Source organism: Ceratina calcarata, unplaced genomic scaffold (genome assembly GCF_001652005.2).
Source record: "Ceratina calcarata isolate Rehan_Ccalc_2016 unplaced genomic scaffold, ASM165200v1 scaffold171, whole genome shotgun sequence".
NCBI classification, from domain to species: domain Eukaryota; kingdom Metazoa; phylum Arthropoda; class Insecta; order Hymenoptera; family Apidae; genus Ceratina; species Ceratina calcarata.
In genome coordinates, this window is record NW_017138459.1 from 310,000 (window position 1) to 326,552 (window position 16,553).

The 16,553-nt window shown below is 34.7% G+C and overlaps 6 protein-coding genes and 1 long non-coding RNA gene across 12 annotated transcripts in view; 3 read left to right on the forward strand and 4 right to left on the reverse strand.

Moving 5' to 3' along the window:
• Positions 1-412: 412 nt before the first annotated feature.
• On the reverse strand, positions 413-1,916 carry LOC113463842 (uncharacterized). Its single transcript, XR_003388671.1, has 2 exons — positions 1,231-1,916; positions 413-1,163 (listed from the first exon to the last, which is right to left on the reverse strand). It is a non-coding gene; the product is annotated as an uncharacterized LOC113463842 (long non-coding RNA).
• Positions 1,917-3,305: 1,389 nt separating this feature from the next.
• On the forward strand, positions 3,306-4,292 carry ND-B14.5B (NADH dehydrogenase (ubiquinone) B14.5 B subunit). 3 transcript variants are annotated; one of them, XM_018037506.2, is made up of 4 exons: positions 3,306-3,401; positions 3,496-3,697; positions 3,939-4,082; positions 4,159-4,292. In XM_018037506.2, the coding sequence occupies exons 2-4, from the start codon at positions 3,526-3,528 to the stop codon at positions 4,206-4,208; spliced, it is 366 nt and encodes a 121-aa protein (XP_017892995.1). In that variant the 5' UTR covers positions 3,306-3,401; positions 3,496-3,525; the 3' UTR covers positions 4,209-4,292. The 3 variants fall into 3 exon arrangements, with proteins under 3 accessions (XP_017892995.1, XP_017892994.1, XP_017892993.1); XM_018037505.2 differs by having other exon boundaries at positions 3,312-3,410; XM_018037504.2 differs by having other exon boundaries at positions 3,370-3,697.
• A 203-nt stretch (positions 4,293-4,495) lies between these two features.
• Positions 4,496-9,162, reverse strand: Cda4 (chitin deacetylase Cda4). Its single transcript, XM_018037503.2, has 9 exons — positions 9,105-9,162; positions 6,663-6,781; positions 6,464-6,575; positions 6,175-6,302; positions 5,896-6,101; positions 5,502-5,797; positions 5,181-5,427; positions 4,918-5,109; positions 4,496-4,841 (listed from the first exon to the last, which is right to left on the reverse strand). The coding sequence occupies exons 1-9, from the start codon at positions 9,160-9,162 to the stop codon at positions 4,739-4,741; spliced, it is 1,461 nt and encodes a 486-aa protein (XP_017892992.1). The 3' UTR covers positions 4,496-4,738.
• On the reverse strand, positions 9,158-10,839 carry LOC108632770 (coiled-coil domain-containing protein 134). Of its 2 annotated transcripts, XM_026810728.1 has the most exons (4): positions 10,670-10,839; positions 10,258-10,467; positions 9,844-10,188; positions 9,158-9,551 (listed from the first exon to the last, which is right to left on the reverse strand). In XM_026810728.1, the coding sequence occupies exons 1-3, from the start codon at positions 10,815-10,817 to the stop codon at positions 9,854-9,856; spliced, it is 693 nt and encodes a 230-aa protein (XP_026666529.1). In that variant the 5' UTR covers positions 10,818-10,839; the 3' UTR covers positions 9,158-9,551; positions 9,844-9,853. The 2 variants fall into 2 exon arrangements, with proteins under 2 accessions (XP_026666529.1, XP_017893035.1); XM_018037546.2 differs by lacking the exon at positions 9,158-9,551 and having other exon boundaries at positions 9,799-10,188.
• On the forward strand, positions 10,785-12,641 carry LOC108632771 (protein YIPF6). The gene is made up of 8 exons (XM_018037547.2): positions 10,785-10,874; positions 11,135-11,397; positions 11,518-11,646; positions 11,728-11,806; positions 11,884-11,926; positions 11,995-12,126; positions 12,200-12,357; positions 12,430-12,641. Exons 2-8 carry the CDS (start codon positions 11,368-11,370, stop codon positions 12,543-12,545), a joined length of 687 nt encoding a protein of 228 aa, XP_017893036.1. The 5' UTR covers positions 10,785-10,874; positions 11,135-11,367; the 3' UTR covers positions 12,546-12,641.
• Positions 12,642-13,137: 496 nt separating this feature from the next.
• On the reverse strand, positions 13,138-15,439 carry BBS8 (tetratricopeptide repeat protein 8). Of its 3 annotated transcripts, XM_026810724.1 has the most exons (9): positions 15,394-15,439; positions 15,223-15,319; positions 14,954-15,146; positions 14,748-14,880; positions 14,513-14,657; positions 13,984-14,408; positions 13,683-13,854; positions 13,339-13,545; positions 13,138-13,280 (listed from the first exon to the last, which is right to left on the reverse strand). In XM_026810724.1, exons 2-9 carry the CDS (start codon positions 15,271-15,273, stop codon positions 13,164-13,166), a joined length of 1,443 nt encoding a protein of 480 aa, XP_026666525.1. In that variant the 5' UTR covers positions 15,274-15,319; positions 15,394-15,439; the 3' UTR covers positions 13,138-13,163. The 3 variants fall into 3 exon arrangements, with proteins under 3 accessions (XP_026666525.1, XP_017893034.1, XP_026666524.1); XM_018037545.2 differs by having other exon boundaries at positions 15,237-15,418; XM_026810723.1 differs by having other exon boundaries at positions 14,954-15,106; positions 15,197-15,418.
• A 121-nt stretch (positions 15,440-15,560) lies between these two features.
• The window catches only part of WDY (WD repeat-containing protein WDY), a 7,369-nt gene continuing 6,376 nt past the window's right edge, over positions 15,561-16,553 (forward strand). Inside the window, exons 1-2 of the mRNA XM_026810730.1 lie at positions 15,561-16,200; positions 16,276-16,467. Of these exons, the coding sequence (XP_026666531.1) occupies positions 16,108-16,200; positions 16,276-16,467 (285 nt within the window). The 5' untranslated portion in view covers positions 15,561-16,107. The remainder of the gene's footprint in view (positions 16,201-16,275; positions 16,468-16,553) is intronic.

Consider the following 16,553-nt stretch of genomic DNA (forward strand, 5'->3'; position numbering starts at 1 on the left):
CGTATGTACTATATAGATACATGTACGTATACATACATATAAATATATTTGTATCCTGATGTCAATGTAAACAGTAGTTATTTCCGGTCACTTGAAGTATATACACGAAAACTCGAGATTTAAAGTCGAGGGGTTGTTGGTCGCTAGCAAGCATCTTACGTGAATCCGATTATACGTATTGTTCCCTAAACTGGTTCTCACTTTTTTTAAACTCGTTTTCTTTGCGTTCTGTCAACGAAAAACTTCGAATAATAGAAAATTCTCTTCGTTCATATCTTTCCATTTGACTGAGGACACACTTAAGACGTGAACGTAACATATTTGTAAGATGAAAAATGGGTTCATTGTCAATAAAAAACATTATAGCGAGTAACACCTTTCTGCAGTATAGTATTAAATAATATTATATTCATTGAATAACGTTAACATTTATTATACTCAGTAATTAAATCGTTTAAATACTCTGGAGACAGAATAATGAACATTGAGCAGTTGTATACATATAATGCATACTCGACACGTGGTCACCTGAAGGGGTCAACGCTCAACCCCCTCGTCCAGATCCAGATAAAAATCGTCCGATTCGATTGAATTTGTTGCTACGCGAAGGAATTGTGACGAACGCCGGCTGTCGCTTGAGCATATTGCAAGCACCTGTCGTCCAGAAAGTAAGTATGTATCCACCGGTGGATATTCACGACGAAACTGGCAACGGCAGAAGGTTTGTCAGCTGCGGCAGCAGCTGAGGTAACCGATCACCTTCGCCTTGAGATGACGGTACCAGACCACGGGATAGTCTGGCTCACCTCTTGCCTTGCTTCCCGCTTTCAATCCATCGCGCGCATGGACCGTCCACGTTTCACTCTCCAATTTCTTCGTTCGCGTGGATGCCCTCCACGATCCACAGATTTTTCAACCTGCCTCGATCGTTTCATTAACCGCATAGTTTGCTGCGGATCGTATTTCGCAAATAAACAGCTGAACGGCCTCGTTGTTTTCTAGCTGGTATGCGGATCAACGAATAAATCGTGTGGATCTTGTATTAGAGTCAGACCATCTGTCGACCGAGGCATAGCTATAGTATTGGTTTTTATGCTGTTGAACGTTCTAGTTGCGTATTCGTAGTCGCTATGGGATTACAATCGGCAGGTGTGGGATAAAATCTGAAAAGGAAGATGAGTCATGAGAATTAACAAGTACACGAAAAGAGGTCTTAATAAATATACTTACAACACAATTTGGCTGTTATAATTGTCTCAAATAACATAGTATTCTATAATACTTTGTAAACTACGATGCTGTCAATATTTGTAGATGAAGTCATATAACACTGTTATAATACCACTTGATGAAATTCTCGCGAAATGACCGAGAGTAAACTATAATATTAAAGTTTATGGAAAGCATAGAAATATGTTACCTCGTTCAAGTAACACATGAATTACGTTACGACGTTACGTGCACGATACGAAAGTTATGGCTCGTGGCAGCGTTGAATTTCCGAAACACCTCTTCAAAAATCCAGAATTTTTTATCTCCATTTTTTGTGAATTTGTGGAACGTGCAGGTTGGTTTCAAGTTTCGTGTTCATCCACACGAAAACTTTTCAATACGGTTCGAAGCACATCGAATATTTTGTATACTGAGTAATTTAATATTTAACAGCCAGTATAATATAGGATGTACTCGAATGACAACTTACCCGATAATTCATTAATTAGAAGCATCGCGGAGAACACTTGACAAATTTTACAAGGAAAATGATAAAGCTCAAAATTATAAAAAATATAACAATGTTAAGTATTTGTTGCTACGGAACGCGAAAAATTATTTCGTGGAAGAGAAAGGATTGGCAGACCGCGACGAAGCTCGTGAAAAAAAAGATGATAAGCCTCAGGATTAAAAATTATTGGTAAATAATTATTGAGCTGTTAACGAAGCTATGTATAAAACAATAATTGTAACGTTTTTAATTGTTATTAAAAAAGTTCTTACTCTTGTAAATATTTATCACACAATATTACTTAGGAAAAATATAGAATATAAAGAAAGGATTAATAATATTTTGGTTGTTTGAAATAATTTACGTATTTGTTATCATATACACAATCAATAGAAAGTTAGGTAAAGGTAATACGTATTTATAAGAGAAGAGAAAGGAAGCTGTTAAAAAGAAAATTTCTAAAGATCTGAACCGTCCTGCTGCAGACCGAACAGTTCCCATACATAAATAACGTCTCGCCTACACCCACTCGCATTATCTTCCACTGTACCATCGTAGTATATCAACTACCCATTATCTATGCGATTCGAGACGTTGCATTACTGTTACTTCATCTCGTTTCGCGATATCGACACCGGATCTATCTATGTACTTAAATATTGCTTGTATATAATTGTGCGATCAATTTCTAAATCAATTTGGTTTCAAGTTTCAACCAAAAATTACTTCATATAAGACGTTCCTGTTACTTTTTGTACTAAGTACACTTTTATCCAATCATCTTTTACATGCATATATCTATTATGTATAATAGGATATATGAATAAAAAGATATATAGATAAATGTAAAATAACTAAGTTTTGTAATTTTATCGCAATTATCATTACACAATCCGCTTCTATATTTTTAAAAGAGAAAATTCTGTAAGATTGAATTAGAAAAATGGAAGAACACATGTATATTCATTCATATATTAACAAAAAATTTAGTAATAAACAAGACCACGAGCAGAAATATTTACAGTATTTATACCAGTCCTGCATCGATTGGAGACAGATAAAACGCGAACAGCGACTCCATCTACTGAACATCATTCAAGAAACGATCGTCGATACGGAATAAGATAAACGAACCGGACGAAAGAAGACGAACTTGGACCTTTTTCCCTCAACCGGACGCACGGTACCGTAAACGATCGCATGAATTAACATTTTGATTCCGGGAGTCGCTGGGTCTTTTTAATTTATAATTAAACCCCTTGAGCTAATCGGAGTCGAGCACGGACCGGGCCAGTGGCTACAGCGTCGAATAATTAATGATCCTTCACATTGCGAGCTCGTGTATTGAACCTAATTTGCTACGTACGGAAGGTTCCTTGGGTTACAACTATTACTTGACCATTATTATCCATCGCGATCTCAATTTGTGATTCGAATGCATCGCAAATTTCGGAAACAAGCATTTTTAATGTAAGAACAAGTAGAAGAATCTATGTTATGAAATTACTGATTTTAAACAAACATTGTACACTGCATCAAGCGAAGCGTATTTAAATATTCAAACGTGAAAGTGTCGCTACAATCGTAGTATTCGAGAAAGTCACTCCGAACGAGCATGCGCAATCAGACAGAAGCAGACGGAATTAAAATATGTATATAGTGCAATTGCGTGTAATGTGTAAGTAAGGTAACAGTTAAACTGCCAAAAATATATCAAAATATATGTAGTAAACGTTTCTATTTGAGATTGACAACTTATTTGTAATATCAAGGAATAATTTATTGTGAAGCAAACGTCCAATATGACGACGGACGAAACAAATCCTGCCCAGTGGGCTCTCGATCTTCTCGAACCAACCCGTGTTGATAGAACAGATACGATTTTCAGATATTATTTAATACCGCTTCTGGCAGCCACTAACGTAGTCGCAGTCCGAGCCAGAAATGTATTTATGAAATTCCCAGCTAATCTCAGTGAGTACATTAAACTGATTTTTATCATACTTTATAACTAACCTAACAGCAGCTATTCTATTTGAAGATATTCTATTACTTTTTGGACCATAATCTAATTTAATATAGAATTTATTTATGTATTATTATTGTATTTATGTAAAGAAATAACTATTATTTCATAAAATATCCAAATCTTTTTTTGTACTGTATTGTTAATATGAACATGATACAAACTATATTGTAAATATTTAATTATTAGATCCTCACATACAATTGGCTTGTGGTGTGGCTGGTGGTTTGGCTGGATATGTAATGCACTATGTAAGTGATGTATCGCATGCAAGACAAGATGCAGTAATAAGAGATTATATAATACGCCATCCAGAACGTTTTCCTCCACCAGGTGAGTCAATAAACGGTACACGTTCTTAACTCAAGATTTATATTAAATTGTTCATAAAAATTGATTGATATTTCAGAAAATAGAAAAATTTCAGATATTTTCCAACCATGGACACCATTGCGTTAAACAATTAAACTGCCTTCTTGAGATAATGTAATAAGTATGTCAGTAGTAAATATAAATATTAAAATAAATAAGTTTAAAAAACAAGAACTTTATGCAAAATAAGTCATCCTGTAAGTAGTACTATAATCATACATCATATGAGTGGGATAGGTTTTTCACTAATGATAAGTAATTATACATAATACAGAACTATGGAGTATATACATATATAGTAATGAAATGACAAACGAGAAAGCTATTGTTGGTTACAGAAAAATCAATAAAATAACTGATGATACAAATAGTTATGTAGTCCAAAAATATTTTAATTGATAATTTCGTTACATGTATAGTTTATTGCATAAGTACATTTTCTCATTCATTATTATTCCTCTTTTTTTTTAAATTGTTCATTCCTATGAATACCTAATATATATTATCTTGGAGCTGGATTTGAGGTGCAGAATTTTAAATTTATTATACATGTTACTTATATTAACAACAACAAACGAAAATTGATTAAATTACGTCTAATTTTAGTTTTAGGATTTTTATTTTCTTTCAGGATTGTAATTATCGTTGTATAATCCAGTTCCTTTCGCATCTCCTAACCAGGGATACTTATTAGGACATTCTCTGCATGTTTCCAAGTACCTGCGAACACATCATTTTTCATTTCGTATTATTTCATATATCATATTATACAACACTTTTTATGTGACGTACACACCTTGTTGTGGTGAAATTCGATTCTGGCGGTTTGAAATCTAAAGCGCATTTGTTTGCATTATTGCATGGTGGTCCAGGAATATTTTCTTTCTTCTTACACGACCACCCTTCGAAATTGTTCAGAGCTTTTATCGGTTTCGGATCTGTTATCCATGTTAGCGCTTGCGTGGCTGTCACGAAGTATACGTCAGGCCTGTAAATGTAATTTCATCGATTAAGAGAATTCCTCTAAATCTTATTAATTCTTCGATAACTCGTAATTACAATGTCACTGCCCAATCGAGGAACTTGGATAAACCGCGTTCAAGTTCCTTTATTTGAAACCAGTTGGTGTGGAATGGCATCATGTATGGTGCTCTGTTTTGTTCGTAGTAACGATTAAAATCTTCTTGCAACCATTCGAAAACTTCTTCAGGATCGTGATTATGCAGAACACATTGATCCAAATAAGGGCAATGTCCTCCATCGTAACTTTCTACGTAATGCGCGTTCAACGGTAATTCCCAAACTCCTAAAAATCATTAAGCAAAATTAAAAATTTATGCTAATTGTTAACAATTTTCACGAAAAATCTATTGTTATTACCTGGGAATGATTTAGTGGGGCAGGTGCCTGCTTTACACTCATGTGGAATTTTGTAATCGAGGGTGTACGGCCATATGGGTACTTTCAGAGGAGAAATACCGATACTGCTGTCATATATGTATCCAAAGTCTTCTAGCACTTTGTACTGGGTGTTCCGTCCCGGTTTTAAATACGGCCCTCTCATGCCCACGATTTCACTCGTTGAAATGTTGCTGAAGTGTTTGAGTATCTCCCGCATTCCTATCATTTCTCCAACCCACTCTTCGTATCCTTTATCTTCCAATCCCTTTTGCAGTCTGGTGAATCAAGTGTAATGTTCAATTTTTGTACAGTAAAAGAAATTCAGAATTACAGTAAAGCATTCATAATTGCATAAATTAATTTTAATACTCACGATATGGTTTCGGTGGCAATTTCGTGTCCGTCATGCGCCAAGCTCTGAACCATATTATAATTGCAATACTCATGAGAAATAAAAAATGTCCCCTTCAGAGGACAATTGTTCGGATTCAATCTGTCAGTCGCGAATATTTTTTGATAGTGGTCAAAATTGTTGTGGTTTATTGCTCCATCGAACGTCATTAATATCATTTGCGGTGTCTGAAATGATAGGAAATCGTGTAAAATGTATTCTTAACAACAATCTTTAATAATGACAGAAGAAATTATCCACCTCCTCTGGGTTCAGACCACCAGGAATTATTGTACCGTCTCTTGAGCAAAAACAGTATGGTAATTGGCAGTTTGCTGAATCGCACTTCTCTGCCAAATCTGTTGGCGGTTCGGTAATTGGAGCTGGGGCTAAATACATTAATATAATTATTTAAAAGAAAAAACTGGTAGTTCATTTTTTTATAATGTTAATCAATTTGTAAGTAGGTGTTTAATATCGTAAAACAGAAAAGGAGATACTAAAAAAAAGAAAATATTGAACACAAAGATTATATGAGAGTTATACTCACTCGTGGGAATGGGCCCACAACGAGCTTCGTTCTTGAAAGTGCAAAATTTGCTAATATCATCGAAATGTAATCCAGATGGACACCTGTTCAGATACGGATATCCATCAACGCACTGTTGAAATTGTATATAAAAGAATATTTATTCAAACTCGTTTGTCATATATTGCAAAAGTCGATAGCAATTGTGAAGCGTATTTACCTGGTAGAATCTCCTGCATGTCGCCGGGTCCGCAAAATTGCCATTACCTTGACCTTCGGGACACCTAAATTCCTCGTCTTTTTTTTCATCCTCTTTCTTGGAATTTTTCTGCCCGGAAACTGCAAATTCCATTGCATTCGGTTATGAATAAAGAACAAACGATAATTAATTAAGAAAATTAATTAAGAGAAAAATAAAAATGGAACTGTTTCTTCTTAAATTTGAATTACAACTTAAATAGTTTTGAAGTACAATGATGCATTTGTATATTCTACTTAATCATTAACTTCATATTTTTAGAAACTTTCAATGATATCTGGATAATAAAATTTGGTAAATTATATTTCGTCAGCATATTCAGAGAAAAAGCCAAAAAGGAAAAAAAACTTAAGAAATGAAAGCGTATTGGGCGTAAGTATATAACTTTCACACGGACCAATGGCAAGATCAAGGACCAGCATTGACGCACTCACGTTGGGAACTTCATGGTTTAATATCCATTAATTTATATATGATCAAGAAAGAAATATCAAGGAATTTCGGCTTCTAAATATAAACTAAAGAACACGATTGGAATTATTCAATTACGAGGAAGATAGTCGTTACAACATTTTGATTAATTGTAGGGAAATCGTGTAAGCTATGCAACAAATGTTTTTTGGAAAAGGTTGTTACGTATGGTCGGACATTTAACTGGAAGGGAGAAGATTCAGATTGAAACGCGTTGAAATCTTGTGCAGATGGACTACCAAGAGAAAGTGGTATCCCAGGAAGACACTTCTCTACGATCTTATAGCTAGTGTAAATACGAACCACGCATTACGTCGTTCGTTTTAGAAATAATTTTAATATAACAACGACTATCTTTCATCATCACAGAATTGATATCTTAATAGCATTTCTGAGCAATTAGATAATGTTCTATATTTAAAAACAGGAATAAAGGAAGTAATTTTCATGCTTTTGGGAAAGAAACTCTTATTTGAAGAATTATGATTGAATTTAATTAAATAAGTCTCATGTAAAATGTATTTATATAAAAATTTTATTGAAAATTGGAATGAAATTAAATATATGAATGAATGAATTCTATGCAAGCTCATTGAAGATCCCAGATCCCTGTAAAAATGTGATAAAACGAACGGCTCTTATGCAGATTCCAAAAAAGATCGGCATCGCGGCAAAGTGGAAAGTGAAGGTACTGCTCTGGCAATGACGTTGCGGTAAATCGTTCAGGTGCAACATTTCCATCGGCCGTGGTGCATACACGCATGCTCGTACGGTACACCATATACGTAAACGACCAAACTTATGTAAACGGCAGTGAAACCACCGACCAACCGGGAACCCAATTTACAACGGCGCTTCTCCCTGATGTCTGCGTGCCGGCTGACTCGGTTCGCTCGTTGTTTCCTTCCTCCGACTTTTTACCTTTTTTCTATCTGTGTCAACTTTATTTACGACAGCTAGACACGCGGCAATGCCGATGGTACTTTCAGATCTTGGAAATCTTACTTAAATACCTCGTTTCGAGATTTCTCAATGATTTTCAATTTTTCTCCGGGAGAGTAAATATTTATTATTAGGATTTTCCTTCACATTCCAATTTCAATAATATAATAGAATTTTTTAAAAATATAATCTGTCCGTGCAATCTATTTTTTTACATTAATTAATATAGATAATTCTACTTGTTAAAGTTGAATATTTGTTTCAATATACAACGTATTAGTAATGACGTGATGTCTCCATTTCGCAATGGGTCAAGGAAAATCCTTGAATTCCATGGGAGAGTTGAACGTCGGATTCGTAACGTTAAATAACGTTAACGGTACAGCGCAATGCATTCGTGTTTTTCAATTGATACTAATTTGCATGCATCGATTGTTTCTTTAAATAATCTTAAACACAAGTATTGCATTTGTCTGTTATCAGAATACTCCCAGTAGAAATGCAAATTAGCTAGAGAATGTCCACGGAAGGTCGTTTTCTCATTGCACCCACGTTTGCGATAAATCTGAACTGCTGTACTAATCAACTACTTCAACTATTACTTTATTTCGAGATTCATTGCGAAGATATAAAAACTGGGAAAACAATTTTTGTCAATTTTTTCTTCACGAATAACGAAGTTTGATAACTACAGAATATTTGTCTTCAATACAAATATTTCTTCTTTTTTGGAATATGTATACATATGATGAGCTAGGAATGTTAATACAAGTCAATATAATACTATCTTTGATAAAATAGTGTCCTGCATTTTGAGATTCCTTTAAAATTACAAAACTGTCTCACAATAAAAAATGAAATAGGAATTCAATCTTGCTGCTCTTAAAAATTAGAATCCGATTGAACATAAATTCTTCTGTATATTTGACGTGCATCAGCATTAACCGATTCTTAACATCTCTCCAAAGTTTTAGCAGCTGTGTTTCCTACCTGCAACGACGATGAACGCGACCAGGCATAGCAGCAGTCGACTTCTTCTTGGCGTCATCCTTTGAAATATCGTGGGTTCACTTTCCTTCTTCGAAACGTCGTTCGATCAACGACACTGACAAACCACTGGACACTTGAGAATTCTTTTCGGCGCGCGAACGCGACGACGTTTCAAGAAACAGGTGTGACGGCACTGCCTGTGTCCAGGATACGCGAGCAATGCCGTCTGCCACGGGTTATGGGTGTCGGGAACGGGAAACCGGACGGTAGGAACCGTTCTTAGCTCATTGGCTGACCACTTTCTACCATCCGTCCCGGTCGCCCGAGAAATCTTCGCTTTTATTCTGTCTGGCTTATGTTAGAGTGGCCACCGGTTCCGCATAATGTTATGTTCATCAAGAGTCCGGATTTTTGATGATTTGCTGGTATTTCTAGAGTCGAATTCCTCTGCTCGATGAAAGTAAGATAATATAATACTGGATCATTCGATAGATCTGTGACATTTCCCTTTCTTCATCTGGACTGTTTATTACGAAAACAGATGCAAGTCCATTTTTTCTTATTATATGTTTGCATAATCAATGATTATGCGTTCTCATTTACTAAAGTATTTTGAACTTATCAAAACATATGGATACTGTACAATATAAACTGAATTATCTATAAATGATCCATATTATAAGAGATGAAGATGTTCATGTTTAACTTATTTATTTTATGAACACATAAAGGAAGAGACGTTTAAATATTCAGAGTTCGATCTTGGTTATTTGCGGCCCCCTCTTCTTTGTCGATTTCTTTTTCTTTGTCTTCTCTTTGTCTCCTTTCTGAGACTCGGTCGATTGCCAATAAGGATTGAAGTATCCCTGCTCGCGTTTTATGACGTTCAGTTCTTGGGACGCCAGATGAATTTTGTCGAACGTGTCCTTGTCCAACAAGTGTCTTGTCCGATACGTGAAATTTAAAGACCAGCTTATGACTGGATTCCATTTTTGTTGTGTTCGAAGTATGCGATGAGTGATATGAGGAAAGTGAAGAAGAATGTCTCCGAACAAAGCCGTATTTTCTAAAGTAGTAGATATCGCTGAAAAGAAGATAATTTTAGTACATTATTTCATTTTGTAATTGAAGCGATGCAGAGTGAGAAAATTACCGCTTTGTATGGTAACATTTTGTGGCAAAGATCTGTTAGTCGGATCGAAACCGACATTTTCAATCATTTCTTTGCTCGACTGGATCACGTCTATCATCTTCTCGCCGAGAACCATGATCATTTTGTACAAACGCTCATAGCTGTCTATTTTCTGAAGACGTTTGATGGCCTCCGTGTGCTCCTTACGTTGATTACCAAACGTTTTTTTAACTATCGTAACTTAAGTTAAGATTCCAGTGTTAAAAAATAAAAATAAAATAGGTGCTATTTAACTTTCAAGCAGTGTCTTTGGTAATACACGATGTTAATTTATCTTTCATTATATACATCTCTATACACGCAACAATATAAATAAATAAAATTTCATGCAATTCAAGCATCTATAAAAAAGGATTAGATATTTCGAGGATACATAATTCTTCGTAGACTTTTGGGTTCGATGAACCGTTTTCTGATTTCGCGCCAACCTTTTGAGCTCCTGCGCTCGGAGAGACGTGCTGTGCATGCGCGATGCATGTCAACACTGACACGACTGCAATACAAATAAGAACGCGTGGCATCTTGCCGTACGACAAACCGCTTGAAATACAAAGCAACGAGTCGACAAAAATGTCGAGGTAAGGAATGCTGTGACGTGTCGGTAATTATTATACTTTTCCGGCGGGTTCGAATACTTTTAGTCGGTATTTAACGAGCAGCAAAGGCCGCAAGTTTGCGATCGCTATAGAACGACACTTCTGCCATCTATTAACTTCCATCCTCCGAATGTGTCAACGTTAATGTTGATTATCCCAGAGAAATAATTAAAGAACTCGCAATTACCTCATTCAATTATGTGACAATAGTATAAAGACACAATGAGTGTATGTGCTTTTAGAGTATTTTGTTAACATCGTCCGCTAAAGGGTGTTTTAAATCTTGTTAAATAAGTTCTCCACACACACGGACAACAACACATTTAATCTGTTGATAATTGAATAAAAGAAGATTTGATACGTGCAACATGTATATGGTGTAATGATCTGATTTTACATGACAATACGTTCCTGTTTAACGTCCAAGTAATATATTTAATGACCTCGTGATTCGAGTTTAATATCGGCTACAAACATGGCAGCGACAGATGATACGAATCTTGATGTAAGTGTTATGATGCTTTTCAGTAAATACTCCATGCTAAGTTGCATTTGTTACTAATAACTTTATAAAGTTCTTTGCACTATACAGAAACTTTTCTTTAATCAATTTGTTATTTTCAAGTTCAAAGTTACAATGGAGTACCCAGACTCTCAAAATATTGAAGGAGAGCTGACAGTAGGAAGTAAACAGAAATCAAATCTTGGTGAACCTGAATTCAATACATTGGATGAACCAATTAGAGATACAATTGTACGGTTACTGAATTATCATTTTTGAAAAATATTCCTTCATATACTATTCTCGATTATCTTATACTTGTTTATATTACAGCTAAGGGATGTCCGCGCAGTAGGCAAAAAGTTTTCTTATGTTTTATATCCCAAGGAGAAGAAAAGCTTATTGAAAGAATGTAAGTTCGTAGAATATAGATGATAATATCAGAAATCATTTATATGGATTTGTATTAATAAGAACCTATAATTCCAGGGGATCTTTGGGGACCATTAGTATTATGTACATTCATGGCAATGTATGTTTAGCATTTTATAGAATATTTCAAATATTAAATATTCTATGAACTTTGTTTGATTGTTTTAGGATACTACAAGGTTCTTCTGATAGAATAAATAATTTTAATGATGGGGGACCAGAATTTGCAGAAGTTTTTGTAATTGTCTGGATTGGGTCTATGGTTGTCACATTAAACTCCAAATTATTAGGTGGCAATATGTAAGTAGTCACAACATTTGAAAAGGATTAAGCGTTTGAAGCTGTATTTGAAGATAATTTTAACGTGTTGCAGATCCTTCTTTCAAAGCATTTGCGTCCTAGGCTACTGCTTACTACCAACTGCCATTGCTCTTATTTTGTGCAGAATCATATTAATGGCAGAACAGACAACTTTCCTATTTATTCTAAGATTTATCACCACTAAGATTGGCTTCATATGGGCAATATACGGTGAGTAGAATTTCAGTTTTTACGTAAATAGTTCCTAAATTTGATTATAAATGTGATTTGAACATATTTTAGCATCAATGGCATTTCTCGGTGACAGCCAGCCGTTAGGAAGAAAAGCTTTAGCCATGTACCCAATATTTTTGTTCTACTTTGTAATTTCATGGCTAGTTATATCTCATACTACGTGAAGAATAAAATCTAAGGTAATTATAATAATAAGACTGTACATTGTTCCACACTTGTGCACAAAAAAAAAAGAAAGGCGAGTACGAAGCATTGCTTTGTATAATAACTTTTAAAAACGGTCAAATTTAACCGTATTTAACATCATTTGTAGATAAAACCTATTACTATAGATTTGTATGTTATTTATTATTACACTAAGAAGTTACAAGCCATAAGTTTTTGTCAATTAATATCTATCTAAATATCAAACTCGTTAATATAAACATAAAGTAACAGATAATGCTTAAGTAAATTATTACCAGATTATTATATATTTATACACAAGCTTGATAAAAAGAAAGCAAGAGGATGAAGAAGTAATTTTTATTTCTCTCGTTTGAAATTATTATGCAATATGTATGATGTACGGTTTGAAGGGATATAACAATTTTTTAATTCAGCATTCCTATGTATTCCAAAATATCCATTTATTTGTTAGATTCCAATGATATTAAGCAAATAGTATAAGGCCGTATGATTTGTACCTTTTGCACATACTTATGTATATAACGTTAGTTATAACATTGAAATCAAATAGTCAATAAAATAGTGCATTTTAAAAAATTCCTTTCTCAGGACATTCACATGTGCGAGAAATATCTTTCCAATTTCTTTAAAAGAGTTTTGCTATCCCAATGATTGGGATGTACACTCAAAGATTTTTTCACAGCGATGTAACTCGTCTGGAGATCTCCAACCTACGAAAGTATTCATACAATATTAAGAAAAAGGGAAGTAAATTATCATTGACATTACCTCATAAGCTAAATGAGCACTGTTGAAATGTGGTTCGTAAATGAAGTTAGCAATATTCGCGGCAGCGTGAAAGTACGTTCTGGCCGCTGTTACATTACCGTTTCGTATTTGAATAACGCCGAGATTATTATATGCCAAGGCGTGTCTGTTATCGTTAACGATAGCTAGTTTTAAACAGTCTTCCGCCATCATTACGTCACCTACAGTCTGAAATATTTGCAATTATGCTTCTATAATTCTTTTATGTTATTAATTTCTAATTTAAATATTGTCAAAGCTATAATAGTTTTTATTTTATCAATGAAATAAAACGTTAGCAAAGAACCGTTTGTACATATACATACAAGAGCAATGTGAGAAATATTGTACCACACATCCGCCATAGTTTCATCAGTAGAAAGATTAATTGCTCTTTCAAAACAAGATATAACGTGGTCGTACTGTTGAGCGTAAAAACAGCATAATCCAAGATTATTGAACAGTTCGGCATTGTACACGCCCATTTGTAATAATCGCCTATTGGAATGAATGAAGTAAATTTCCAATCACCTTAAACTACTTACATGTACGTATGTTTTATAAAATAATCAACAGTATTATTTATCAGCGTTTTTAAAACTAAATTTATGCATAACTTGCATTCACCTGTAATAACGCAAAGCTAACTCCGATTGATCGTTATAAAAATGATGCATCCCAATACTGGCTATCGCTTCCGTGTGAGAAGCGTCTTCGTGAGCAATAAGTTTATAATATTTTAACGACATACTGGTATTATTCAAATCGTCAAATATACGACCCATCTCGGTTAAGATGTTCACATCATTGGGAAAATACTCCAGGCCCCTTTTACACGTGTCCAACGCGGCTAGCGGTTGATCAAGTCGGATGTAAACTCTAATCAATCTCAAGATCACCTCGATGGTCTTGGAATCTTTTAACGCCGATTTAAATTGTTGCTCCGCGTCTCGTACTAATCCCAAACTATAATAACATTTTCCAAGCTGCACTTTCCACCACCAGTCCTTGTACTGGCAAACTTGCGTCGCTTGCACCGCTAGATCCAGTGCCTATAATTTATCAGATCTGGGATTGTCTAATAATGATGAATTACCAATTATCAAAATCAGTTTTTGTAAAAACAGATTCATAGATGCACGTGTGCAACCCTTACGTATCTCACGTCGTGTTCGTGGTAGTATATGTACTCGAACAGTGGTTTAGCTATACTCGATTGACTAGCATATTTGGAGATATTTAATCGCGATAGTTGAATGAATGGCCCTCCGGGCTCTGTTAACATGGATGCTGTACCTAATCTATGTAATGCAGGTGTATTAAGTTTGAACAACCAAATAAAGTAAAAAACCGGTTACATTAAAAATATTTAAAAGCTATTATTTTATTACCTCACGGTGCGACTGGCACTTGCAGTAATAGGTCTAGCAGTCATGGCAGTTCTGGGTGTCCTCAAAGTTTGCTCAATTGATTGAGATATAGCAGACTGCGTGGCTGGTCTAACAACACCTGTGAGTGGCCTGCCTACAGATTAGTATCAATATTTTTAGTTTCAACTACTTCTATGAACTGAGAATTGTTTTTAAGAGAAAAAAACCTGATTGCGTTCTGGGCCGAAGATGCTGCCCCGTGTAAGAGGTGCCAGGATTTTTCAATGACGTCCCTGGCCTGGGCATAGAAGAGATTGTGTAATTGTCTAATAAACTTTCAGCAATTCCTTCCTCTTCTCCTTCTATATCGTCCACGTACACTTGTAAAGTCAAAGCACGCATTTTTAATACCCATACAGCCTAAAAGAGAGAATATTGTATTTTTCAAGGACAGATTGGTGATTTAATACCTTCCGTATAGTATATAATAAAATACCAATGTGATCGTACTTGATCGAGAGGATTTTTCCTTAATAAATTTGTACATATCGCCGCGCACTCCTCGTACTTCCCGCGACTAAACAGACTTAAAGCTTTAAATAATTCCATGGTTTAATAAAAATTAATTGTCGACGATTCAATGAGTTGTACAGAAATAATGCAATACCTTCTTCACTATACTATTGCGTCTATTGATCACTTTGCTCATAGCCCCTGCATATATACTAAGTGTGTAACAATATATTCTTCGTTTAGATTTCACGCATTGATCTCTATGGAATACTGGACTGGCATGGTTGACTTATTACAAAAATTAGTTTAACAGTCATCGATTTAAATATCGATGATTAAGTTGACTTAAATTCATCCAGTATTCTATAGAAATCAATGACTTTACGCAAACACTTGTAGAATTTGTATAGAAAACTGAACTTTGTTATAAAAGTAACAAGACACTATCTCGTAACTTCAATCAATTTTCCATTTGTCAAAATTTGACAACACCGTTTATCTACCTGTTTTTCCCGTTATTTTTTATTTATATTATATCCAATTTAAACGTGACATTCTCTTTAACGTTAGACTTTATCCGTGCGATAAAAATGGATGATCCTGACAATACTGGAAACAAGTTGGTTTCCAAAATACTCAATAAAATTTCATCGATTTATATTCGCTTTCCTTTTCTCAGAATCCAAGAGGCTTTCGACAAATTTTTCAAAATGCTCAGTATTGAAGAGCAATGCACGGAAGAATCTCTGATGCGTCTGCACGAAGCCTTTCTAGTAGACAATATTTTTAAGAATGACTATAGAAATTACCAGTCTATTTAATAAAATTATTTTTACATGGTGCTATCAACGTGTAGACCACGCCAAACATGGAAATGGGTAGACCCGAATTGTACGATGCTTTTAAAAATGTACTGAATATCAGCATGCCTCAGGACGAGTTTGATGTCCTGTTCACAAAAGTAAAAGCAGAGAATTTAATCTTCATTTCAGATCTTGATTTTCATACAATATCTTTATCAATTTGATGATCTTAGATGGATTTTAAAAGAGATGATAAGATAACTTGGCATGAGTTCGTTTCTTATTTATTACTGGAGTTTCAAAGAAAAGACACAGCCTTGCAATGGCAAATATTAAGACTACCAATAACTGGTGCTCCTCAACTTTTGAACTCCCATCACCGCACTGCTATACATAAAATCTTGTTCTGCCCCGATGTTTTACCGGTATTATAGCAATGTTTTTAATGCAAATATAATTAAATAATTAACTACTAGTTTACAGAAGTGAATGTTATTTTTAATTGCAGAAT